Source organism: Lasioglossum baleicum, chromosome 3, assembly GCF_051020765.1.
Source record: "Lasioglossum baleicum chromosome 3, iyLasBale1, whole genome shotgun sequence".
NCBI lineage: Eukaryota > Metazoa > Arthropoda > Insecta > Hymenoptera > Halictidae > Lasioglossum > Lasioglossum baleicum.
In genome coordinates, this window is record NC_134931.1 from 3,338,414 (window position 1) to 3,365,747 (window position 27,334).

Genomic DNA, 27,334 nt, shown 5'->3' on the forward strand with positions numbered 1-27,334 from the left:
CTACTACGCTGAGCTCGCCCCACTCTTCCCACTACACTGACACGTACCGCGTGGAGCAAGCTAAGTTAACGGTACGCGTCAGTGTTAGTGGGAAGAGTGGGGCGGGCTCAGCGTAGTAGCGTGGCGAGGTGGGGCCTGGTACCGCGCGGAATATGGCAAGCCTGGTCGGTACATCGTGAACATAGCCTCGAAAGTTCTCTGGTCGCCGCCAGATGGAATACTAGCATCCTCACAGTTTTCATGTACGTGTGTGAATGAGATTGTGTGTAGTAGCGTGTCCATGTAGTCCGTGCTAAGGTATATGTACGGTACATACTTTAGCACAGGCTATATACATGGACATGCTGCTACACACAATCTCATTCACACACGTACATGAAAACTGTGAGGATGCCCGATATGCCATCTAGCGACGCACTAACCTCTATCTATCACACTTTTCTGAAGGAAGTCTGAAGTACTTAGTCTGAACACCTCTATAATACACCTGAATACACCGTGGGCTCAACCAATACCGACGCCACGCTCAGCGGAACCTGTCGCCAATTTTTTAGCTAAATAAAAGTGTGGCAAAATTAAATGTCACTGGGTAAATTCCGATCAATGCCGTCGTAACAGTTCTACTTTTTTTGAATAACTACTATCAACTACTATGTATATGGCAGAGAGGATTCCCCTCTGTATATAGTTACTTTTTAACTAATAATTAGTTAATTACTTTTTCAAAGATAACTTTGATACAAAGATACAAAGATAAGTTGTATATAAATAGTTGTTCTGCGGGGTTGAAGCTAAAGACAGAAAAGGAGTCGACCTCTAAAACGTCCTTCAGCCATCTTGGTAGGCAAACCTAGTGCTGCCATCTATGCCATATCGCGATAAATTTTAAAGTTACGCGTTTATTTATATTACATTTTATGTCTGTAAATTTTAGACTGACTCTGCCTCTAATGCGTTAAATTGTTTTATAAATGTTATAATAAATGATACAAAATGTAATGTATCGGATTAATAAAAACAAAATATTTTTAGTTGCCAGAAAATAAAATTAATTTATTGTAATATTGCCTTTCGGTTATAATATCTGATTTAATTTTACAAATATAATGTACTCTTAAATTAATATAATACTCTATGATACACTTAATTAAATTTATTCTGTGATTGTATAGTGGTGGTTGATTATTACTGTGTCCTACAATATTTAAAAATAAATTATGAAAATTTAAATGGCGCATGATGAACAGTTGATTATGCTCATCGGCGTTGTCGGGGAATAGTGTAAAATGGGTAAATTATACAATAATAATCACCAAGAGTGTTGCGAATCAGTTTTATTGCATGACTGGGTTCCAGCATAAAATACACCCGTTTCGATGTTGTTGGATGTGAAAAATATGTCTGTAAACATTGTGCGTTTGAAAAATTACACCCAAGTGCTCTTACCATGCTAATATCATTTGCAGCACCATCACATGTTAAACACAGTCACGCCAGTTTCATGCAGTAATCTTAAACCTTGCTATACCATCTATAGCATCTATTAGTAAGTAAATACCCCACTGGTATTTGCCATGCTCTATCTAACAATAAGCCAACTATATAGCAAAAATACCAAAGCTTTTTTCACAAGATTTTCTGTATTACAAGCAAATGTATTCCCAACATCTACTACTCCACAAAATTTGCTTGCATCAAATTCAATTTGTTGACGTATGGCCATTTCATCCATAATCGAAGTCACAAACAAATTACCCTGTATAGTATTTTTGTACTCTGTAATATGTCTAATGGCTTCGCTATTGAACCCAGGTTCCTCGTTAATTGATTTGTACCACTTGTACAAATCTTTTGATGTGGCAAACACAAATTGAATTTTTCTCGTACATACGAATACGCACATGGAGAGTATTAGTGTAGTGTTAAAGCGAATAATCTTAATTCAGGTGAATAAAGACGCTTAACAGGGGATTAGAGGATTCCTTTTCCATGCGTTCAAAAAGTTGTGAATTAAAGGATGATGCCTAACCCAGACCTTCCAGTGCTTCTACATGTTCACCTTGTAATAAATTTTTTTTCTCCAAATCTTGCAATTTTGTTTTCAAATTTTCAATTTTTTTGATACATCTTTTCTGTTGTTGTTTAAGTAATTTTACCTCATTCTGATGTACTCTTTGCATTCTCGCTATCTGCTTCCGCAATTCTGTTTTCGTCGGAGAATGGAATATCCTCTCTGGAGATATACAAGTAAACTTATCAATAGACGACATTTTTACTTGGACTGATTCGTCTTTCGTTTTTAACAATGTCTGTAACTGCAATAAAATAAGATACATTTTGGTATATTAGAATCATGCATATCAATTGAGATTTCATATGTGTATACTACACAACAGAGACTTACATATTCATTTTTTGATGGAGACACAACTCTCTGTATTTTCTCTAATGGTACGTCAGAGAAAACATTGATAGAACGCTTTTGGGCTGGACTTGATGCAACAAATACATCTGAATTGCTGGGTTCTTCTTTTAATGCCGAATATAACTACAAATAATAATATTTCTGTAAGATGATTGTACTGTTAAAGATGAAGTATTATGCAATGTGGAAATATATTTTTGTCAGGGACGGTTTTAAACAAGTATAAATGAAATGAGATTGTTAATCTCCTTGCAAAAGTAAGTAATACAATTGAAATAAAAATACCGTATAAACCGAAAAAAAATTATTTTTATCAGAACTGAACCGAAATGAAACGAAAACTTTTTTTACAGCTACAGAAACATACAGCAGGAAATGAACTCGCTTCATTCGAAGATTCCATGAATTCGTCTTTGGTTGTTTTCCTTGTATCTTCTAATACTTGTATCTATAATTATAAATAACCAATTTTAAAACATTTTACAAGACATAATATGGCACCCACGATAAAACATTATTTACATACGTTAGGTATAGCATTTGGTCTTAACCTTGTACATGCCATGGAGGTTCTATCAAAATCCTCGCTCCTAAAATGGTCCGAACATACCACACACTCTTTAGGTAAAGTTGACTCATTTAAGCCTAAACTCTTAAGCCATAATTGGCGACTTATGCCATTTTTTGGGAGCCTAAGAAATAAATTAAGTATAAAAATGTAAAAGTAATATAAGTAAAAAGTTTTATGTGGAACCCTTTCTTCTCCTTCGTGCTTACCTATGAAAAGTAATTTTTGTTATTTTTTCCTTCATCTCCTGCGTACAATTCTTCTTAAAAGTTCTATTTACACAGTTTTTGACAACACACGTGGGCATTTTTACCACTGACGTCACTTTGTATTTTTATAACAATTTTATGCTTCAAATACAGCGCGCCGGGCGCCGGAGCGCTACGAAGTGAACTACGAAGACAGAGAAGCAGATATGTCAAGATATGTTTCTCGCAGGAAAGACACTGACAGAGAATATGAAACAGCTTGGTTTTTCGATCACGCGATCGGGTTGCATTTAGCGAAGAAGCAATATTTTTTGATGCTCGTTGTGTTGAAATATTCTCTGCATTATTGCGGGGTCCCGTACAGAGCCCTTTTTTGCCATTTGGCTCTTGGAACTTTATAAACAACAAAAGTGTACGTTTTTATAGAACAAATTTTTTTCTGTAGACTTTTTCTAAATGCTCTTTGTGTTGAAATAGTCTGTATTATTGCGGGTTAGCGTACAGAGCCCTTTTTTGGATAATAAAGTATATGAAATACACGACTTTGACCTAATCGTTACGTTTTATATTCAAATTTCCCTCTCACCCAACTGTCTATTGGCCGACTGTGCCAACCATGATGGATGATCTACTGATGATCTACTCATGATGACCATGACAGCACCGCACCATGACAGTAACTGACAGTGCTGACAGTAACAGACAGTAACCGTAACCAGTGACAGAGAGGAAATTCTCTGGTAATGCGTGGGTAATGCATTCCAATGTTTTCAAACGAGTACAACTAAAATTTTATAAATTAGTATGTCAACAAGAAATTTTTTTTATCCAAGCATACGTTGAGGATGGATTTTAAGTTTTAGGAATTTTATCAGTCAACGCGAAAGTTGATCTGTAGAAGTTTATCAAAGTTTATTTACAATGTGCAAAAGAAAAATATAGAGAATTGGGTTTGATAAAAGCACATGACAAGGAAATAATGTCAGTATCAATGGTAAATGATACAGAAAACAAGGGACGAGAAGATCCTATTAGATGTATATTCTTTTCAGAATTTCATCATATCGCAGGTCCAAAAATTACTTGTCAGGTTAGCAATTTTACTATAACTACACTAATAAGTGATTTTAGTGAATATGTGCGCAATAGAATAGAATAGAATGTCTTTTTTTCAGGTGCCAGATAACTTTATTTCAAAGGACATTTTTGATAATGTCAGTGTCTATATTATACCAAAGGCACAATTGCAACGTAGTACAATTACTGTGTAAGTATTGCTTTTAATTTAGAGCATTGATTTATTTATTCATAAAGTTAATGGAAGTTCCCATGTCTTTATTTCAGAACATTGAAAGACTACAAGATTTTAGGGTTTCCTGTGAAAATTGATGATAATAAATATGCTCGAAATGCTTTCTATTTTAACTTATGCTTCGTATGCGATGCAGGAGCTCGTACAGTACACTATGAACCTGTTGTTAAAAAGATGTCTGATTTTTTGGTAAGTATTTGCTTATAAGGATAATACAAAAATTGCCATTGCTTGCTGTTAGCTGGATTTACAAAGCAATGCTTATTTAAATTTTACAATTTACTTTTATGGTAGTAGCTGCAACTGTTTGATCAAAAAACTGCATCATTTAATGTACTATAAGTACTTTTATTTGGCACTGTATATTATTCTAATTCAACACATTGGGTGTTGAAAGATGAAAAAATGGGGCACCCTATTAATTTGCTAATTTTTATCTAGTAGATAACATAACTGAAAAATTTCTTGTACAAACGCTGTATTACCATTTTTGTTTATTTGGTTCAGTTGGTAAAACTAAGTTGATAAAGCTAACTTCAAGACAAAATGATAGAATATGTGTTCAAAAAATTGAATGTTCAAAAAGAGTTTACCAGTTTCATTTAATATTCAATACTTTGTAGAAGATATTTGTATAATTTTTTAATTGTTGGCCTGCATTGACTAGCTGGAAGGTAGCTGGAAAGTTATTATTAGTTGTGTGATGACGCTCACACGTTTATTACTAAACTAATTGAATCTGGTTCTATTTTACAACATGCCTCTTATCTGGATACCGTTCTATTAAAATTAAATATATATAAGAGTATTATTTTCATTTTATTTCATGGATAATATCGTTTTCGTGCGATACAATCAACTTGTTACTAGAAAGATAGTGGAAAGTAAATACTTGAAAATATTTTACATATTCTCCAGAAAGAGCAATGGGAGCTTTTGCATATAGCTAATATTATAATTGTTTTAGCTTACATAATAATTTTAATTTTTTAGATGGCTCTCGAAATAGAAAATTGTTTTTTGTCAGCATCCGATGATAAAACAAGATTAGCAGAAATGCTTCAACAGGTAATGCAGGATCTGAATATGCACAAGATGTGTACACTAACAGGTAAGAAATACTTGAAACCAATACTTTTACTCGGATATATAAAAAATATGAAGTATACTATTTTATTAGAGGGGACAATGACGTCCCACTTGAAAGTCATAAAGTTAGCACCTGAGCCGAAACCAGTTCTTGATCATCAGGTACCAATATTCTTGGAAGGCCGTGAAGCATTTCAGAGTGATCAGTGGGATTTGACTACGCAACAAGTGTTGCCTTATATCGATGGATTTAATCATGTTGCACGAATAGCAGCAGAAGCAGATGTGGAAAACAATCTCGTCAAGAGCTGTGTGCAGAACCTTGTGTAAATATTTGTACATAAGCATTTACTTCACATAAGTTTCTTATTTTAATCTTCATCCGTCCCTCGTGTCAATTTGACACATTTTTCATGTAAAGAATGTTATTCTACCATTTGTAGAACAATTGATCTAAAATCTTGTTACCTTTATTCTTTTAACATGAAATACATGTATTTAGTATTGTTAATAGCAAAGTATGCAACAGAAAATGTGACATTTGTTACAAAAAGGCCCCTGGTGTGTCAATCTGACACACATAATTTTCACGTTATTTCAAGTCCTTTGACGGCTAGTTTATTGTTTTGTTATTTGTTACACGGCAATTATGCATTCACTGTAAAATCCCTTCAGAATGCAGCTAGACATGTATAGCTTTGGATATCAAAGTTGGATATCAAAAGTTGGCGTGAACTTGAAGAAGAGATGAAGACATTACGTATTCTTTCTGTTTTTCTCTTCGTCGCGAGACGAAGCTAAGAACGATAAGATCGAAACAAAGCGAAGTCGAACACGTGCGGATGAAATTGAGAAATGCGAGCAACATGTTGTGTAAATATTGATTACTTTATTCTCATTAAAATAATTAGCAAAGTTAATTATTTATCATTTCATTTCATTTGATGTTTTACCATTGTGCCAATTGGACACACGAGGGACACATTAAGTTGCGAAAATAAGGGATGGATGAAGGTTAAATAAATGTTACGTTTCTTTCAGGTATTACGGTGTGGTAACATTGATTCCAATATTCCAGTACAGTAATGTTTATGCAGCAACATCTAAATTAAAAGAGTTGGCAGAGAATACTAGATTACAGGAACGATGCATAGCATATGCCTCAAAATTTCGTAAGCTTTATATTTGTAATGTAAAGATCTACAAAGGCAAGAAAATATATTTTATAAAGCCAGGATTCTTGTGCTTCTTACAGCCAGACAGCCCGCGTACCTCAGAGACATATACAGAATGTATGCAAGTATGACCCATGGTAGTAGCATGAGGGACTTGTGTCAAAGGCTTAATCCTCAGAATCTGAGAATCAATGAAAGAAGGCTGGTACAATTTGGTCTCATCGAAGGTCTCATTCGTAGAGTGTATAAGGTTCACTTCTTAACTTTTTTATATAAAGAAGTATCAGCATACATATTTATTTTCATTTAAATTGATCCAACTTCATTTTTGTGATTTCAGTATCCAATATGTCTGCCAGGATCTCCTTGTAATGACGAAATGAAAAACAATCCTGTATACAAATACTTCACGGGAACGTATAGCCTGGACGAAATTTGTTGTAGTACGGGTCAGTCAGCAGCGCAGATTGAAGACATTGTTGAACGCGACCCGAATGTTGTCATGTTATGGAAGTAACATAAAATGGCAGTAGCGTATGATAACTTTACAAGCAGAGATACATACATAAATATACGTGTCTTTCAATGGATATTTTCAATCATTCGTTTCACTTCGTTTATATACATGTCAGGTACTTTGTTCCTCCTCATCTCATTGCATTTTTTCTCTATTGCCTCCTGCAACTTTTTCTTACGTATTTCAGCCTCCGTGCGAATCGCCAGACCTTCCTCGAACATTTTTTGCCGAGCTTCGATGCGTTCCCTTTCTTTCTCGTTTACCTGACAAGAAAAGATCATCGGGTACAACGTTATGTAATTCTATTTTCAAATGCCATTTTAATTTGTTACCTGTTTCAGTATTTCACTCCTGTGAATTAAAGATTGCCGCTGCTTTTTCTCAAGTTCTCTCTGCTCTCGACAGAATGCTTCTTTTTGAACGTGTACAATTTTTTCAAATTCACGTCGCTCTCGTTCAATCTCAATCGCCTGCATTATTCGTTTATTATTTATTTGTTTCTCCCTTTCATCTATTAGACTCTTCTGCGCTTGAGCTCGCCTGAGAGCCTCTTCCTTCTCTTTTTGTCTCCATTCTCGTTCCACCTCTTCTTGAATCCGAGCAACGGTTAGTTCGTCTATTCGTGCCTAGAAATAAATAAATAAATGATTCAATTTCGACATTCAAGTTTCTTTCCGTTTTCAAAAGAACATACTTGTGTGTCCTGATCCCGTAACGTCTGAGACGCTACTTTCGCTTTCTCTTGCTCCATTCTCATTTTTTCTTCTTTCCGTTCTTTAGCTAGTCTTGCCTCTCTTTCTTCTTTGTCTCTTTGGTACTCTTGAATCCTACAAATAAACGTATTGGATTGCTAACCTGTATTTAAAATAACGAAACACATACCTAACATCAATGATTTTATTTTCCTGTTCCTCCATAGCTTTTAGATGTCTTAATTGTTTATTCCCCTCTGCGATTTCCTGTCGAGTTCGAGCGAATTCGGCCTCCTTGTTCTGCAGCTTCGAAATCTCTGCCTGTTGCCAAGCAATATTACTTAAATTGATTAGTCGACTTTCTTCCTGTTTCCTTGAAAACTCCAGAAGTCTTTGTTCCTCGTTCTCACGTATTTGATCCTTCAAGCTGCTGGCGAACTCTAATTTTTTCGCTGCCATCTCTTGCTCCTTCTTAAGCTCTTCTTTAATCGCCCATCGTCTTTCGTTCTCCACCATGTCATTCAAACGCTTTTCTTCTTCTTCCAACTCAATTTCAATCAGCTTCCTCTCCGCTAACTATATGTCGGATAGAGGCAACGCGTTAAATTCGTCTTACGTTTACATCTCTAGTTCTTATCTGAAGCTGTTTATTCACCTGCGCATCGCGTATGGCACGGCATTTAGTTTCCAAAATGATCCTATTGCACTTCTGTATTTCTTCTTCCTGTTCCAGTCTCATGTTTTGCGCTCTCTCGAGCACGTATTTAGTCCTTTTTCTGGCTTCCTCCTCGATCTCGGCTAACTCTGCGGTTTTCTCTCGAGGCCTCTCCATATCTAATTTACGAAATTCCTCTTTTCTCTCCATGCTCTCCTTTATAAGCCTCTCTCTTTCCTCTGCCATAGTTTTGAGGTCTACTGCGCGCTCTTCTTTCGTCATAGAGTCACTGCATGTCCGAAACATTTCGTATTCCTCCTTTGTCAAGACCTTTGCGGAAAGCGGTTTCTTTTTTGTTTTCACTTTTCCCATCTCGTACTTGACTCTTCCTTTAGTCGACTGAAATATGTAAAGGATAACAATCCGAAGTATTCATTGTTATTACTTTTCATTGCGCGCTTAAACGTAGTCGTTAATAACTACAACAAAGTCTAGTAGTACAAATAAGTGTAGCAAAATCAAATTTATTGCTGCATCATACATAAGTAATATTTAAACTTTTATTACGGTTATCATTTGTTTCTGAACAGTTAAAGTGCATGCTCAATTGAAGTTATTGTATATTTCTCTTTTATTTAGAGAATGATGTACTCTTTATACGTCCACTCTGATCATTCTAGATTCTAGAATTTATATAGTTGCATATCAGAGAATAAAAGAGCAGATGCATGTTGGAATTGTAGATTAATACACTGATTGTTGATTTTATATTTTTGTTAGACATAATAAAATAAAATTCTAAAAAACAACAGTTATATTACAGCTTAACATTTATTTTATATTATTTTTACTTAATGAAATCATTATAATAGAATGGGAATTAATCATCTAATATTAATTCAGCTAATTTTTTGTAAAAATATCAAAACTGATTAGTAAAAAGCCTCTTCTCTATTAATTTATAACAAAATGTGAAAATAATTTTTCCTTTGTTTCCATTTTTTTTCACAAGTTATCAGCCATTATTTATTTTTGTATTATGTTCTTTGTGCAAGTATAACACTGTATGTATGGTTTCTACAAATTCTAGATTCGAATTTAAGAGGCATATCGATTGTGTACTAATTAATTGAATAAAGATCATTACATATAAGTGCATAAATTAACATAGACGTTCCTAATACGATAATAGTGAAAACAAGTAATATTCTACCTCTTTCCCATTGCCAGGGACGGAATAACTATGTTCACAATTGCAAGGGATTTTTGGCTGGATTTTACAGGACTTGAGTTTTGCATTCTTCTGGTTCTTCGAGAACGATGTTCTGCAAATTGTAGTCATTTTCGACACGACCTCGTCCACTGTATGTACCAGTACCATATGCAATAAAACTATCTTGTACAACAAATGTATAGAGATAGTGTGGAAACGGTTCGCACTAAACCGTAAATTTGACACACTTATAGCATAACGAATTTGTTCATAATTCGTCGTAGTAAATGATTGAATTTATGTTCAAGTACACTTATCCCGACAAAGTATATTTTCGCATGAAAATTCGCAGTTTATTTATAAGTGAACAAGGGTTGGATTCACTCGCGGAAAGGAGTATCCGGTAACTGAGAGACGTGCTAAATGTTTTGAAACGCTAAACGTCGATCGTTTCGTTTGTTTGTTCGATAGCACACTGAGATACATTCCGATTACTCCGAACAGATTTTTTCTTACAAAAAAATACTTTAATTGTAGTAAACCCGCGCTCGAAACTATATAGAGCTGGGTAAAATAGTATTTCAAATAAACCTATATCTATTTGAAAGTATATATGCATGCAACTTTAAAGATAAAATCGTTTATTTGATGCAACCAATTTTAACCTACCGGAATAAGTAGGCGTCACAAGGTTGCCAAAACGGAGTACATACAATGAGGTGGAATAAACAAAATATATGATATTATGACAACTGCACCAATAAATAAATAGTAAGATAAGATAATTTATATACCGGGTGAACCACGGATCGTGATCAGAAGAGATTAGAGATTATTCTGTTATTAGCAGTCCGATCGAAAATGTTTTTATCAGCTTTCGCATGGTTTCAAGAGAGCTTTAACGTGATTACAAAAAATTTGTCGTCAACTCTTTTTTTAATGTTTTTTCAAGGTCACCTTGAATTTTTTGCAAATGAACATAATTTTTTTACGCCTATCTGTTAGAGGATTTCAAGGCGAATTCGGAAACGTATCATAACATTAAAAAAATTGCAAAAAAGATTGCAAAAATTGCTTTTTTAATTTTTTTTTACAAAAAATTTGCTATAATCACGTGAAAATTCTTTTGATCGGACAGCTAATAACATGTAGAGTAATCTCTACTGATCACGATTCGTGGTTCACCCTGTATATTATAGAAAATTATATATATTATTAGCGAAAGCTAGTGTACAGAAATTTTGTCGACCTCACGAGAGACCCCCAGTACACCGGGTTGAAATGTGAGAACATACCCTGAAGAAAGAGAATCCATTTTTCGCACAGCTACTGCTCTAACTCGAGCGTCCGTTGCTACACAAAATTGAAAAAATGTTTTCAATGTTATACAACGTGTTTGATTTTAAAATAATCCCACAACAATGAGTGGATGGGGTGATTCACCCCTTCTGTCGATGGTTACGTATCGTCGCCAAGTTTCCCTACGACGCGACGTTGGCTTTCTTTAGGTGGGAAAACGCACATGTGACCGCGCGTCACTTGTCTGATGACAATAAGTATTTATTTCCGTTTCCAGAAAAATATATTCGCATATACGAAATATATTGCGAAATATTCCAACACTCCAAGTTGAAATTGCATTTTACCTGTGAAAATAAAAATGAAATAATCGAGTCGTTCCCCTTTCCAAAGATTTTATTTCATTGCATTGCATGCTTATATTTTCTGTAAATATAATGCAGCCTTCACCGACTAGTAATTATTATATTAGTCGTAAATTGTGAATCTGTGTAGAACTGCCGGGATCTGTGGGATCAGAAATCTTTAAGAAAAATTATACGAGGTAATCGAAGAACTTCATTTTTGATTGAAGTCGTTCAATCGAGGTCGTTTTATTTTAGTCGTTAATAAAAAAAAAGTACTTGTATATCGTTATCAGTAAATTCGCTTATCCGCATATTGTCCTTCCAACAATTCGTGGAACAAAATTCTGAATGTGTGAGCGTGTATTCAATAATACAAAATTCTAAGATACACAACAATTATGGACGATGGATTATGAAACTAGAGGCTTCTAGTTTTAAAATGAGTCCAAATTTATTGTCTTACGATCATTTTTTTTTACGAAATTATCTCAGTTGAAATATAGGCGATTTTTAGAGAATCTGGTATTTAGTGTTCAAATATAATACTTTTTGGATCCACTGTATGTGTATAGTCCAAAACAAAACCAATCAATATCACTAAGCGAACTTTAGCGAACACCGCTGTTTTTTGTCGTGCGGCAAAAAAAAAATTGTAAAGACGGCTCGCGTGTTCATGAACTCGAAGAACCCAAGCCCTTTTCTACTATAAAAATCACTATACATAGTAAGTAGACTGAGGACTTTATGTGTTTATTGCAAAAATGAAACAAGAATGACTTCTTCCTCTTTCGTTTCTTTATAGCTTTTTTTAAAGAAAAACACAGGTTAATAATGACGCAAACACCCTGTATATTTGTGTAATTATCTTGGAAATGATCTTAAAATCAAAGGAATGACGTGGTGTGATCTCCAGATGGAGTTAAATATTTTAAAGAGGTTTTTATTCCATTTATAATTCAGTACAAAAGAATCAAGGAGACCATGATTTTCTCAGAATTTTTCGACCTATAATTTATCTACTATAGGACCTATAATAATAAGTTTACGCAAAAGACTTTCTACTTTATTGACGTTTATTTTGAATATTTCCGTTATTTGTAATAATACTTTCCTCCTGTATCGTGAATCGATAGAATATCAAATTCTGCGTACATACATATGTGTTTGCGTATATGTATACATATACGGGATGAGTCCGAAGAAACAGAACACCTAAATATCTCCGTTATTTCCCGCTGTACAAAAAAACTTCTTGAGACAAAGTTACACTGTTTGAAGGGCCACATGTAACGGTGTAAGGGAAAAAATTTTTACAAGATCATCGATATTTTTTTAAATGGAATGAGGTATTTTTTAATACATCAATCGATGCAGCTGGACATTCGTTATAAAAAAGTACTAATCTATGTATGTCGAAAAGTTATTAGTTCACGAGATATTTCGATTTAAATAATTCTAAAACACCGATTACTGTTGTACTAATTGTAAGCCGTTAGCGTCTACTTACTTGTGTAACGTTTTAGTACGACAGTAATGGTGTTTTGGAGTTATTTAAATCGAAATATCTCGTGATATTTTTATAACGAATGTCCAGCTGCATCGATTGATGCATTAAAAAATACCTCATTCCATTTAAAAAAATATCGATGAACTTGAAATCTTGTACAAATTTTTTCCTTTACACCGTTACATGTGGCCCTTCAAACAGTGTAACTTTGTCCAAAGAAGTTACTTGTACAACGAAAAGTAACGGAGACGTGTTCTGTTTCTTCGGACTCACCCTGTATATATGTCTTCGCGTATATCCTAAACCTGATTGAAATAATTTTCAGTAGGTACGGCGACCTTGAAATCTCTAAAACGTCTTCTTTTCCATATAAAAAAAATGATTACATACATCACAATATTTCCCCCTCTTACCATGCAAGTTTTGTATACATGTACCATGTTTCATATACATATTATTACAAATAACGAAAATATTCAAGGTGATCAAAGTTATATTGGTCTATCCTGTATATAATATTCATATCTTTTTACTTACTTTGGCAGTTTCTAATATGTATTCTTCTGTAATGTTTGTGTGAAATATTTACAATACTTACAGTCAGTGTAAAAAGTATTCGTTCATACTTTAAAACTGAATAACTTTTATAAGTGAATAACAAAGTAATCTTTTTTAACGATTGCTGTTTGTCGCAGTTACGAAGAAAGAACTAAATGTCACGATTTTTAAGTTTTCATCTAAAAACCTACAACGTCATTTTGGGAGTCAGCTATTTGGTGCGACGAATAAAAATTGCAACCTCGATTAAACGAAACAAGGAATTATCTTTAAAGAGAGAAAAATAAAACATTTTGACGAAAACTGATAACGCACACAGTCAAATGGGGTGGTGGCACCATAATGACAGGATGTGGGAAATTTAGCAGATGTTGGAGGATGGTTGAAGGATGATGACTGCAATATAAAGTATATAGAATAGTTATACAAAGAAGGGTCCGTTTCTAAAATATTAAAAACGGCATAAGTCCAGTTAGGTCATTTCGAAAATTGTTACTTTCATGCGAGAGAATAACTATACCGTTGATTTCATTCGTTTATGACGAATAAACGAGAAGTTGTAATTTTAAGTAAAAACATTATCAGAATTTACAAATACTATTATAGAAAATTTTCTATTTCATTCCAGTTTGTTGCAATTCAGGTACAACACTTTTATTTTTTTTTTGTTTAATTAATTATAGTTATACAAATTATAACGAAACTGCGAATTTGATGTATTTATAATAAAAGTGGATAGATCAAACAGTAAATGAAAATAGTAAAATGTTTAAACGTATTAATTATAGTTGACGGAAAAATACTTCGCACGAGGTGAACAATGTATATAAGTGGATACGTATATACATGGCAGTTTTTTCATAACACAGACTTGATTCTGTTATGGTGTCTTATGGTGTTGTCGCGGAGTGTACTTGCGGTAAAAAAAAGTGGTGAACGCGACAGCGATACCGGGGAAAAGAAGCGTTCGTTGTTCTCTTTGTCTACCTAGTAAACATTTCATTCACGAGCTGCGCCGCTGCGCCAAACGAGTGCGTCCTAGTCAGCCAATTGCGAAGGGTTTCCGAAATAAGAAGTTTTCCTGAAGAGGGATGGAACAAGTGCAATCGTACGCGACACGCGAGAATCCTCGGTTGTCGACTTCACTTTTCGTGCGATACAGCTCCGATTCACTTTCTAACATATGTACGCGTTCCTTTCTATAGTCATCAAATATTTTACAGTCGTTATTACTTACTGCCTACTAAATTCCCGCGCAGTGTTTTTACTTTGTTTTCTTTCAAGTACACGTTGTTTAATGCGATGGTGGTGTTGTAAGTTAATATTTCTCCGTTTGGTTTAACTGCACATCTCTCAAGGGATTTATCGTCGTTAAACAAAATACAGTAGAACCTTGATTATTCGAAATAAACAGTTAGACATGACTGTTCGAATATTAGAACAGTCAGCATGAGATTAGCAGCAGGAGCATGTTTTGGTGAACTGAAGACTTTAGACACCGGACGTTCGGATAGTGGGGATCCTACTGTGTACTTGTGATATAATTTTAGCATTGCGTAAAATCCCATATTACTGTGTTTCATAGTATGTAGTGTTTTATGCAATGATTACTTGTTTTGGCTCGCGCCATTTTTGCATTAAACGGCTATATGTTCATACAATGTTTCCAAGCTAAACGCTAGTTTCTCAAAGTGCGTTTACCCGTTCAAGTGAAGTGACCTATATGCGAAAAATGCGGGATACGTTGTTTGCGGTGAAGTTTTTTCGTTTCGAGAAACGGAAAGACGAGAAAGTTGAGAAATGGCCGGCGAGTGAATTGTGCATGGAAAACGCGAATGTGTATTCCAATCGAAACAATTTTCCATCGATCTGTTCTTCCCCCTTCGGTTTTCTTCTCGGTACGCCTTCTCTACGCTTCGTGTACTTCTAGTCGCCCCCTCAAACTTCTCCGCGCTATTATATGCAATATAATACCTACAATCGTCTCGAAAATATTTGTTTTGGAATGGACGAATCACGGACTATTTTCACGGTCGTCGAGACAGGCGCTGGACGACGTTCTTTTTTGAATGTACGTTTACTTGTAACGGATAACTGAGCTCGTCGGGAAGAGAGAAGAAATGAAAATGAAAGAACGCAGTCCTTCCCAATCGAGTGACCCTTCGAGAAAGGACAAAGGGAACGTGAGGAAGAGCAGAGCTGCCACGAAATTATTCGCGTCGAGCAACTGGCCGAAGGTGATGATATCCCGTGATGATAGAGTCTCCGATAGGACGGAAGTATTCACCGAAATTACCCCTTCCTCGAGTAGACAGCAAGCGAACGACGACGAAGAGGAAGATGAAGAGGGTGACTGCGATGTAGAACTCCTTTGTTGCGACGATAAAGGTATTTCTTGATTTAGATAATATGATCAATAATATTTTAATCACACACACACTTGCATATTTACGTTCGACATTCTGTGTTCTTTAACAAAACCAAATTGTTTAAACTCAAACGGTATTATAATTCATACGCATAGAATTTATAATGGAACTGCGGATTTAATATTTTTACAGTCGGTGTACAAAGTATTCATACATTCTTTAACCTCCACTCTGTGTGCATATATTGTAAACTACATATTGGGTTGGAACGAACGCGTTTGTAGCGTTTTTAAATTAAAATTCAAAGATAAAATTAAGATATTTATTCATAGAGGTTTAGTCAATAACATATTTTCCATTCTGATGTATTACTTACTTTTTGTCATTCTTAAGGTACGTCATCGCATTATTGAAAAAACCTATGAATAAATATCTTGATTTTATCTTTGAAGTTTCATTTAAAAACGCTACAAACTTTAGTTCCAGCTCAATACATGTAACAGGTTCATCGGTAATTAGTGATACAATCGAGAGGGTGGTGATTCTACATAAAAAAAAAAAATAAGTCTAATGAGAAATGTGTAATAAAATTTTTTCACACGAGGCTTTATTTTCGAAGAGATCGAGTTTTAGAATTCGACGAACTCGCGTGGTATTGAATCGTCTGACGTGTCTGTTCATATCTTACAGTTTATCTACTTACTTGTTACAAATGCTAAGCACGCGAACTTGACGGATTTTCAAAGTCAATTTTCTTGTTCAACAAAGCTTCCTTGAGAGTGAGAGCGAGAATATTAATTTTGAGAGCGGGTAGTGTAAGGTAAGAATAGTAAATTAATTCAGCGAGAGAAGAACTTGAAATAAAGTAGATGTTGGGCACAGAGTGTGTTCAGGACAAAGAGGACAATACAGAGAAAAGAAACGGTCACATGGATTAATGGATGCATACATTTAAAGGCAGCAAGTACAACTGACGCGTAAACATAAACAGAATGTGCGAGGCACGTTGAGCGACGTGTTCGAGCAACGATCGTTCGCGAGTCAGATAGCGAAATCTCTGCGAGACGCGCGAGCGAGAACAATTGTTCTACATTTTCGATTTACTTTTGTATGTAGGACGTAGGATCATCTTCTTTTCAGTTGTATCACCAGTTACCGATCACTCTATATGGCGGGCTGAGAATTGTAATGGTGTGTAAGCCACATATTTACATGGTATTTTGAGTAAAATAATGTTTTGTGTTTGTTGTTATAAAAAACTGCTTATAAACTAAAAGAATTAAGAAGAAAAGAAAACTATAAGAATTAAGAATAAGTATGTGAAATTTAAGGCACGAGACAGAATTTTATACAATCTACAAGTTTTATACATACTCGAAACATTTTAATTAGTAAGAGTAACGAACGGGCTAACTTCACAATAAATAACAGTATGAATAAAAAACGAAGTATGACAGTTATAGTTTATGCAAAGAAGAAAAAAAGTATCTCTAGATCGGTTATTACTAGACTCTGGATGTTTATGCAAAATAAAAAGTTTGTGCATCGATTGTAAGACGCAGGAGCTAAATATAAATTTATATTGTCCATTAATAATTTTAATGTGGTGAGAACAATATGCATATTAATACTCTTAAAGTTTTTTAATATTTTCACTGTTTTAAATTGCACTCGCTCATTTTTGTTATAAATGCATAAAATCCGGAGCCTGGTTATTGGTTATTACTAAATCTTACATAGGTTTATATGAGAAACGGGACTTCTAGCACCACTCAACCCCTTCGAAAGAGGAGGTTAGTTGAGTTAAAAAAAGGTGATTACTAGATAGCGGCGGACAGTTTATTTTGGGGCCCTAGGCTAACAGCACTGTTTGAGGACCTATCCAATTAACCCAAATTGTGATTCGAGTATCAACAATATTTTTAAGTTCTTAAGTTTTTATTTTTTTGATCGCGATGGAGGCCGTAGGCTGCAGTCCATAAAGCCATGCCTAGATTCGCCGCTAGTCGTAGAACCGGGGTTAGAAACAGTCAGAAAGCAACGTGGACACTTACGGGGTGCCATAAATCATCTGTTGGATTATCAACAAGTTACAAAAATGAATCGACGATCTCAGAGTCGTATTCTTAAACAGAGATTACGAAGTATCGATGGAACGTTCTCAGAAGTATACTTTCTTACAAGTGCCGAACTGTGGGGGGGCTAACCTAAACAGTTTGGAGATACGAAAGGACTCTGGTTTCCTTTCTGGGGGTCCCAAAGATTCTTTCCTTCTTAAAAGTCAGTCGAAGCTAAGACATCTCATGGTAAAGAGCTTCCTTCCGCGCCGTGAAATAAAGGCTAACTTTTACTTTAAAAGTACCAGTGTTCATTCATTTATACCCATATCCAATATCAACCCTTCCCGGATACTTATTCATCGAGAACGAAGGACTGTTCTGCGGCTCCGCTGCAGAGCACAGGGTACAGGGATTCTAGCTCGATACCTAACCCTTACCCAAACCCGATTAACCAAGGAAACTCACTGTAACCCGCTGTAACTCACGTAATTCCGGTAACCGGTCACTAAGTGCCTAACTGTAATCCGGTAACAGCGGGTTATGATCGGAAAGTTTTAAAACAGGGATCGTAACCGTAACCCGAACTGATTTCGGTTCTTTGTAACCGTTTGTAACAACAATTGTAATCCATAAAACTCTGTAACCTACACTCATTCTAAGAGCGGGTTTTGATTACGAGGCTTGACTTTAAACATCGTCATTTACTACGGATGTACCGGAGCTCTTGTTCGAGTTATACGATATTGTTAATGAACCCATATTAACAGACGCGCTTTAGCATTTATACTAACAAAATTTTAATAATTGTTCATTTCATCTTCCACTTGATCAAATAATTCGTTCTCTCCAAAATTCTATTTATTTCATGTACTAAAGAACAATTTTTCTTCTTCGGATTCCTTCCGGAGAATCGAATGTCACTCGTTTAAGTTTAAACTACTGATGAGATATTGGATGGTATTTTCGCGTATGTGCGATGATTTTAGCGTCGGTAAACTGGATCATCCCGCACAATTTCACAAAATTTGTTATAATTTGATTTTGAGAAATGAATGTATAGTATGTATATGCCAATCAAATATTAATATTAGGTGAAGTAAAAAGTTCTGAGCGTTTTTACTTCACCTAATAATAATATTTTACCAGAAATTCCCATTACTTCCAAGAATATACATCTAGATCATCACTGGTTTGAACTTGAAATACTTCTTGGATCCACTGTATGTATACATGTCTAAATGAAGTAAATCAAATTATATTTTGAAGAGGAGCAGGGAATCTGCCTGATCACCAGTTCCAGCGAGATTCAAGAAAATCCAGGGATCAAAGAAGCTACAGGCGCGAAGGAAAATGGGTTGAAGACGATCGATGAACTGGTGAAAGAGAAAGAGAACGATCGATCGGTGGCAGAAACTGTGATCACGAAATTTACCAATGAAGAAAAGTCAATTGTCGTCGATCTAACGACCGACGAGAAAAATATAATGAAGCAGACAATTCTGAAGCGTTTCAGCGACGTGAAGTCGCTAGTCATGATCAACGAAGAGGAAAGAGGAACCAAGAATAGCACCACGAGCATTGCGATAAGTAACTAATTAATTTTACAACCGATCAGTCGACGTATCCCGTGTACTTAGATTTTAGATTGTCACATACTTTATTGTATAATAATATGGTGGCTTTTATTTTCGATTTTTGAATTTTTTTCACGGCACTCCTCAGGATTGTTCCATGCTTAGGATTGTACCAAATAATTAAAAAAAATTTGTGCGAAATTTGAGTCAAACATTAAAATAATTAATTAAATGCTCATAAAATCGTTTTTCGCGAATATCTTCTAAACTATTTACCGCATCGAAAAATATAGTAGACGAAATCTGTAGATTTGGAGAGGCTGCGTCTTTTATGTCGTATTTTTTTGTCAAACAAACGGTTATACTGTTATATTGTTCAAATAATATAATAAATAATTTCACCTCGCGTAGAGGTTATTGAAGTAACTAAATTAATTAATAAACTTAGGTGCTAATTTTTGTAGTTTAATGATTAAAGTTTAGCTGCATTCGTTTTTAAAATTGTTTTTAGTACACGAATTAAACAGAATTTTGGAGAGTACGAATTATTTGATCAAATGGGAGATGAAATGAAACATTATTTCTCAAATAATTGATTTCGTAATGCCCAAGTCTGTGAAGAAGTACAGTAGCGGACAAAAGCTTAAGACCGCTCTAAAGAAGACGATAACTTTTTAAATATTGTACTATACGATTTGAACTTTTTTGGGAAGCTAGAGCAATTAGTTTACCAAAGGATGTGAAAAGAAATTTTTTCAAAAATTTATTTTCGGCAATAAATCGTGAAAATCTGCAATTTTTACCATCTTTAAACGTTTGTAGCTCATTGCAACATCGACCGATTTTGACGAAATTTCCAGAATATGATTAATTGACACAGATCTACAGAACGTATTTTTTAAATTTTCAATACAGGCCCACAAAAAAAAGTTAAAAATTCAACTTTTAGTATTTTTTCAACAATTCCGATCAGTTGCAATTTTTGAAAAAATTTCTTTTCACATCATTTAGTAAACTAATTGCTCTAGCTTCCGAAAAAAGTTCAAATCGTGTAGTACAATATTAAAAAAGTTATCGTCTTCTTCAGTGCGGTCTTAAACTTTTGTCCGCTACTGTATGTCTTAGATAGAGGAAAGTAGTTTTAGTGTCGAAAAATAAAAAATGTCACCCGAAGGTGACGTGAAGGTCGACATATCGCACATCATTAAATTTCTTTTATTTATGTGCTATAAGACTGTTGTAATGAAAATATATAGTTCCATTTAAGGAAACTACAATGACCTTGAAATCTCGGGAAAAGTGATCTTGAGAAAATCTTTTTGCCTATCACCGTATTTTCCCCTTCGAATACTCCTTCCCTCCGACCTTTTTCCTATCATAAAAGATAAACGAGATATTTAAGATTGTGTCAAGTTGAGTTAAAAATACCCTGTATAATAAAGTGCTTAATAATCTGTATTGTACCAGTACGCTAATTGTCTAACTGAAATTAACACGAAGAACAATGTGCCAACATTTTTTTGATCTACTGTACGTTCTCTGAAAATTGCTTTATGTGCTGAACACGTTCATAGTGGCGATATTGATTCAAATAATAAATGGCCGTATGTAAGAAAATTAAACTGGTGGAGACTGAATTATTCGTAAAACAGAATAACATATGTACATACAATGTATGGATCAATCATAAGTGTCTTAGCTATTTTCTTATTCTTATTTCAAAGATAGCTTTCGAAAAGTTCCCTAACGTAAAAGTACTCTAACGCGTCTAAAATAAATTAAACCATTTTGAAACTGTTCTTCATTTTAACTAACACTTACTTTTAGATATTAGACATCAAAATATGATATATTTTGTGTCTATGTGTATTTTAAAACGTAGAGTATGATACAAAAAAATGAGATTATTTCGTAGGGTATATAATGTAAATTCCTAATTTAAATATATCATTAGAAATGAACCTTTTAATAAAAAAGAATTCAAATGTCAAATTCAGTAAAGTTTCTATGTAATAATTTTTTAAAATTCGAAGTAAAATATGAAAGTTGCATGGAAATCGATTAGAATATTAAATTGCTTATGAATGTGTTTTTCATTCATTACATACACGTTCATATAGTCGATTAACACTAAGGCTTACGGGATTCGTCAAAATGACGGGTTCTAATATTTTTAATTTACCATTATTGAAATTGTAAAGATGCATCTATAAGAAGTTATTCAACCAATTTATTTCCTCTTGGGCATAGATTATAGATTATTAAAAATTGGCTAAAAATTCGAATACAAATATTCTTGCTATTTTTATAAACCAATGCAAATTAGTCACTTTTAGTGCTCTATAAGTCTTTTATTAAGCGACTTCCTGCTAATCTGTACTACGATCAATCTATTTAAATAGGAGCGTTTTTATGAGTCACTGTATGTTAGTCTGCGTAGTTTTGCAAGAAATGCAGTCATACTTCGCACAAATAACAGTATGCCACATTTTCCCACAAAAATCGATATCGGGCTGCCTACCTTTAACAGTACACAGTCGACGCTGTCAATATCGTCCACTGAATTTTGTATCGTTTACCACGTATGTACCACGCAATAATTAAAGTACGAGTTACGTTACTTATAAGTTGTTAGAAATAATTAAACGAGACTACACCGTTTTCGAGCAAGTATTTATTGACGTTTGATTCTTGTTTATCTGATCGTTGTTATAATAGCCGCGTTGGAGACTTCGTAGTATATATTGCTATTGCATAATTATTTCACGGTCATCGAAGTTTTTTTTAAATGGGACAACAATTTTTCTCATTACAACAATCTTACAACTCATAAAAATACAAATTCAACGATGTGCGACATGTGGACCTCCACGTGACTTTCAAGGTCTTGGTGCCATAAGAAAATTCAAATGTTGAAAATAAGAGCCACCCTCTAGTTCACAGGGTTTCCTAGTACATATTAGACACAACCCGTGGAGAAGGTGATTCTACATGAGAAAATAAGTCGAAAATGCAGAATGAATATTTTTCGTTTGAGGCTTCGTTTCCGAGAGAAAACTTCTCTTTAGTTTTCCAGCCGTTACATTGTGCAAAACTGACTTGCATAGTGATATGTTTGCGAAAGTAAAATTGCTCTATCACGCAACGTTTTCGAAAAACATTTGTTTCTGTAAAAATGCATGATTTTCATTAAAAAAAGTGAAGTGTTACGCGAAAACTGAACATGCGAGACTGAGTCAAAAGATAGTGGGGACTCTCCTCTATTATATCCATATATGTAGTCAATTATATTTTTTTGTACTTTCTAATAGTTGTAAATGCTTGTTGATGTTTGAAGAAGAGCTGACCCGGGTACTTTATACGCTCTATTTTCGTGTTTATGTGAAAAATCCTTTGTTTGACCCTTTGTTGAACCAAACCCAAAAGGTATTTGGTTCAAAAATTCAAAAAGTAGGCCATACCACCCTACGGACTGTCCATTTCCTGCGCAAAATACATAACTAATTGCACTATTGACAAATGCACCAATAAATAAATAGCAAGATTATAAAGAAAGAGACAAGAAAAAATTTTTTAAGAAAAGGGGAACAAAAAAAAGAACGAAATTTAAAATTGAAAGAAAAAGAACTCAAAAACCATAAAAATAAAAAAGAATTATTAATCGTAAGAGGGATTTGAACACGTAACCTCTACCACCCTTGCTGCCATAGCAAAATGAAGTATGACACAATGAATTTTCTAGATATCATGAAATTAAATTTTACTTATTTTGATAAATAATGAGTATTGTCAAAAACGCTCTTACTTGGGTCACATTATGCTTGTTATAGATTCGCCAGAAAAATTTTAATAATATCGACGAACCACCACTGTCACGTCTCCTTGTTTTTGCATTTTGAGGCCACTTTCTTGGGATTAGTTTCGATCTCCCAACCGTGTGTACTAAATTCCTCGAAAATAACGGATTTTTTCGCCGGCTACTTATATTTTACAACTTAATTAATATAATGGATAGTAGAAGGGACATTGGTCTTTTTCCAAGCCTGCTGGTGAATAGCGGTCAATCGGTCGGTACAATTACCTGTGTTAAAATCGCCCGGCCACTATTCTATTCCGGGTAATCAGCCCATATTTATATTTCTTGTACGAGTCGTCGGTACTAATCTAAGTATCCTTTCAAGGTAATGTAATTCATCGATGTCTTTGTTTATAAGTTATCAAGAAATTTATAAACAAAGTCATCGGTGATTGGAATTATCTGGAGAAAGTACTAAATAAGTAACAAATAAACAATTTTAAATATTGTTTTAAGACAATAAAATATAAACAGTTAGTTAAAAAATTATTACAGAAAATATATATTTACTACGATAATTATCAGTAGATAGGATTAATTTGTTATTGAATTTTAGTGCAAGTTTCATCCCGATATCTCTCTTATGGTTCAAAAGTTCTAGTAATTAGTAAAATGTCAAGTTTCTCGATCCAGCCCACGTGCACCCATGTGAGCCGCATGGACGCGCCATATTTATAAGGATGTCTTATAAGCGTCTTGAATCTCCGCGACCGTAGAAACGCTAAAAGGAAGAACGGACGTGACTTAGACAGAAAACAGGCCTGAGAAAACCATTGAAAACAGCCGATCTGAACTAAACGGGGGAAAGGACCTAATAGACACCATAAATCGAACGAAAAGCATGAATAGGAATAGGCCCTAACAACGGTCACGGCATGAACACCATGTGCGGAACAAGCCGTCCAGAGAAGGGCCGGAAGTACACCCATAAAATTAAGAGGCAACGAAAAAGTGCGACACACTTGAAAAATGCATAAAATCGACAACTCCGACTAGGCTAAAAAGTCAAGAGCAATAAACCACCGAACAGGCACAACGAACCCCAGGAAAAAATTGCAAATTAGGCACTTCTAAAAGTCGCTACGAGAACTGGTCATTCGGTAAATCCATTTCTCCCATGCTAAACCCCATAAAATTTGCACCAAACGTAAAAAGCAAAAACTATTAGACCTTAGAACAACGCGATAGAACCCGAGAAACAACAAAGCAGGGCATGTATTTGATCAATGGGTCATTAAACAATCAAATGGACGTACAAATAAAAATCTACAACGTATAGCAACATTGGCATTTTGTTCGTTGTTTGATTGTAAATTTAAATGTAAGAACAAAAAGATTTTATTTTATAACTAAGTTAGGCTATAACAATAGCCAACGGCCATATCACGTTGCAGAAAACTCAATAAACAATGTAGCATAAACTGCTCTGAGCTATCTCTTCCGCTCACTTCATTCTCATATCCCCTTTCCATTTGTAAATAATATCATCACTATCTCATTTTACTGCATCATAATCACATACTTCGTATATGTCCCGCGTCCAGTGTCGAACCTCTGCGATGAACTAAGGCGTCTCTTGAGAGAATTGTTTACATTATACGTACTTATGTATTTACATGAAATGTTTATGCTATGGTGCCGATAAGCTTTCGACCAGCTCGATTCATTGCCTGGAGCTGCAGCCAACAAAACTGTTCGAACTGCATCATCGAAGTATGCAGAGAAATTTAGAATTTCTACTTATTAAAAGTTACTGGTTTTATTTATTTATTTTGTTATATGTATATACTTATACATATATAGAAGTGTGTGTGTGTTTCAAGTTACAAGTTTCATGGTTCTTTCTTACACCATTACTTTGTATCATATTTGTATACAATTCATTCAAAATTCATACAATTCATTCATACAAAAAGATGTTCAAACAAATGTTGCATGGTTTCTCTAGGGGGACATACAGTGCTGTAATCTGTTTTTTGTTAATTTGATTTTTATCTAGGTATGAAGATCACCTTCAGTTTGTTTTAAATAGAATGTCCAATATGTTTTCTCTAACTAGGATGAAGCACAAAATTCTGGCTAAAATGTATTGACCTTCATATATCCTAAATTTGTCTTAACAGTAAAGTCTAAACATTTATTTCGAGAGATCAGTATCGTGACCAATCTGAACAACTTAAACCTACATTACTGTTAAGGTCATGTCAATGTCATAGTATACTACGCTGTTGAACTCGTCTTGACATAAGCAATAATATTACGTACCTACAGTGGCTCACGAAAGTATTCGAACGCCCTTTAAAACAGAATAACTTTTTTATAATTGTAACAAACGACCTGATTTTTTATAATCAATTAGAAGCACTGGTTTATGAAATGATATGCAAAAAAGATTTTCCAAAAAATTATAATTTACGAAGTTCCACGCAAAAATAAAAAAGGCATTTTTGAAACTTTTTTATTAGGGTCCTTAATGAAAATTTAAAATATATGTTTTGTAGATCTATGTTAGTTATACACATGTTGAAAATTTCATCGAAATCGGTTGTCGCAGGAAAAAACGACACGCATTGAAAGATGTACGATTTTGTGGATTTTAAGCAGAAACTGATAAATAATCGTGTAAAACTACGATTTTCAACATTTTTAATCGCTTGTAGCTCGTGCGAGTGTTAATCGATTTTGACGAAATTTTCAGCGTGTGTATAACTAACATAGATCTACACACAAAACATATATTTTAAATTTTCTTCAAGGGCCCTAATAAAAAACTTAAAAAGAAAGACTTTTATTTTTGCATGTAACTTTGTAAATTACAATTTTTTGGAAAATCTTTTTTGCATATGATTTCATAAACCAGTGCTTCTAATTGATTATAAGAAATCAGGTCGTTTGTTACAATTATAAAAAAGTTATTCTGTTTTAAAGGGCGTTCGAATACTTTCGTGAGCCACTGTATGTACTAAAACATATGCAGAGCCATTTAAAATAAATAAAGGTGATGTTCATTTCCTTCGAATTTTTTCTGTTGCATTTTGTAGCCGACCAAAAACTAATTAATTCTGTTCTAAACGTTTTTTTATCTGGCTATCGAAGGTATTCAATAAATCGTCGCTACAGTTACGTGGCACACCCTGTATACATCGATATAAAGTCGACCCACCGAATAAAAATACGCGAAAAATTATAAAACGAAAATTATCAAATAAAGCGCGCACAGGAATCGCAAGCAGCTGAGGGAATAATAAAACATAAAGATTAGGGTAGAAACCGTTTTAAACAGAATTATGACCCCCCATAAAACGAGCGCACCCCAAATAAAACAGGCACTGAAGGGGAGAGGAGAGGGCGTGAAAGACGAAAGAAGTGACCCTGACCATGTCTTTATCTCCCTCTCTCGGGAGAGGGAGTATACAAGCCTAAGGCCTAAGCAAATCGGCGTAGGACCAGACCACCAGTTGCTTAGAGTCCGCCAAGTCTACAACACCGCTCGGTCTCGCCGACTCCGAGCACTATCCCTTACAATAGTGCCGCGTCGAACCAACACAGTCCGCGCTTCTCGATCAGAGTTCTATCGCGCCGCAAGTGCTTACAAAATTATAGACGATTTATCGCGTTAGTGACAAAAAGTTTTCGCAACGATCCCACGTAGAAACGAAGTGCCGAGTAAGGTAGGTGTGCTCCACAGCATCCTAAGTGAAGGCATTAGCCACACGATAGGCCACACAATCGGGGAAAATAAAGAGAATACAGGGTGTCACCTAAGACAAGCCACCTGAATAACTTCTACATTTTTTTAAATAGGAAGAAATGTTTCAGACAAAACTTGTTTGGTTTCGAGGGGCTCATTACTTGGTGCACGTAACTTTCTTCTGGTGGAGGTGTTTAGGAGATTTGAAGGTCAACCTA

General features: G+C 34.7%; 4 protein-coding genes across 11 annotated transcripts in view; 2 read left to right on the forward strand and 2 right to left on the reverse strand.

The window, feature by feature from the left end:
- Positions 1–1,056: 1,056 nt before the first annotated feature.
- Positions 1,057–3,386, reverse strand: LOC143207089 (uncharacterized). 2 transcript variants are annotated; one of them, XM_076420156.1, is made up of 6 exons: positions 3,203–3,386; positions 2,952–3,117; positions 2,793–2,873; positions 2,405–2,548; positions 2,157–2,315; positions 1,057–1,401 (listed from the first exon to the last, which is right to left on the reverse strand). In XM_076420156.1, exons 1-6 carry the CDS (start codon positions 3,298–3,300, stop codon positions 1,258–1,260), a joined length of 792 nt encoding a protein of 263 aa, XP_076276271.1. In that variant the 5' UTR covers positions 3,301–3,386; the 3' UTR covers positions 1,057–1,257. The 2 variants fall into 2 exon arrangements, with proteins under 2 accessions (XP_076276271.1, XP_076276272.1); XM_076420157.1 differs by having other exon boundaries at positions 1,320–2,315; positions 3,203–3,382.
- Positions 3,387–3,801: 415 nt separating this feature from the next.
- Positions 3,802–7,295, forward strand: Nprl2 (Nitrogen permease regulator-like 2). 3 transcript variants are annotated; one of them, XM_076420153.1, is made up of 9 exons: positions 3,802–3,953; positions 4,060–4,292; positions 4,378–4,469; positions 4,547–4,703; positions 5,508–5,625; positions 5,695–5,929; positions 6,645–6,775; positions 6,859–7,028; positions 7,119–7,295. In XM_076420153.1, exons 2-9 carry the CDS (start codon positions 4,182–4,184, stop codon positions 7,293–7,295), a joined length of 1,191 nt encoding a protein of 396 aa, XP_076276268.1. In that variant the 5' UTR covers positions 3,802–3,953; positions 4,060–4,181. The 3 variants fall into 3 exon arrangements, with proteins under 3 accessions (XP_076276268.1, XP_076276267.1, XP_076276270.1); XM_076420155.1 differs by having other exon boundaries at positions 3,853–3,980; XM_076420152.1 differs by having other exon boundaries at positions 3,834–4,292.
- A 65-nt stretch (positions 7,296–7,360) lies between these two features.
- Positions 7,361–9,014, reverse strand: LOC143207092 (cilia- and flagella-associated protein 45). Its single transcript, XM_076420161.1, has 5 exons — positions 8,643–9,014; positions 8,178–8,563; positions 7,990–8,122; positions 7,628–7,921; positions 7,361–7,558 (listed from the first exon to the last, which is right to left on the reverse strand). Exons 1-5 carry the CDS (start codon positions 9,012–9,014, stop codon positions 7,361–7,363), a joined length of 1,383 nt encoding a protein of 460 aa, XP_076276276.1.
- A 3,910-nt stretch (positions 9,015–12,924) lies between these two features.
- LOC143207082 (uncharacterized) overlaps positions 12,925–27,334 on the forward strand; it is a 30,586-nt gene continuing 16,176 nt past the window's right edge. For 3 of the 5 annotated variants that reach the window (XM_076420131.1, XM_076420132.1, XM_076420134.1), the window contains exons 1-2: positions 12,925–15,954; positions 19,262–19,582. In XM_076420131.1, the coding sequence (XP_076276246.1) occupies positions 15,687–15,954; positions 19,262–19,582 (589 nt within the window). In that variant the 5' untranslated portion in view covers positions 12,925–15,686. Of the gene's footprint in view, positions 15,955–19,261; positions 19,583–25,837; positions 27,097–27,334 lie in introns of those variants that run through there. The other 2 variants (XM_076420133.1, XM_076420135.1) reach the window with 2 other exon arrangements.

Coding starts and splice junctions, on each gene's coding strand:
- LOC143207089 (XM_076420156.1), bottom strand. CDS start 3,300: ATGCCCACGTGTGTTGTCAAAAACTGTGTAAATAGAACTTTTAAGAAG. Junction 3,118..3,202: donor ACAAAAATTACTTTTCATAG/GTAAGCACGAAG, acceptor TTTATTTCTTAG/GCTCCCAAAAAATGGCATAA. Junction 1,402..2,156: donor AAAGAGTACATCAGAATGAG/GTAAAATTACTT, acceptor CAATGTTTACAG/ACATATTTTTCACATCCAAC.
- Nprl2 (XM_076420153.1), top strand. CDS start 4,182: ATGTCAGTATCAATGGTAAATGATACAGAAAACAAGGGACGAGAAGAT. Junction 4,470..4,546: donor CAACGTAGTACAATTACTGT/GTAAGTATTGCT, acceptor TCTTTATTTCAG/AACATTGAAAGACTACAAGA. Junction 4,704..5,507: donor AAAAGATGTCTGATTTTTTG/GTAAGTATTTGC, acceptor TTAATTTTTTAG/ATGGCTCTCGAAATAGAAAA.
- LOC143207092 (XM_076420161.1), bottom strand. CDS start 9,014: ATGGGAAAAGTGAAAACAAAAAAGAAACCGCTTTCCGCAAAGGTCTTG. Junction 8,564..8,642: donor GTGCCATACGCGATGCGCAG/GTGAATAAACAG, acceptor TCCGACATATAG/TTAGCGGAGAGGAAGCTGAT. Junction 7,922..7,989: donor TACGGGATCAGGACACACAA/GTATGTTCTTTT, acceptor ATTTATTTCTAG/GCACGAATAGACGAACTAAC.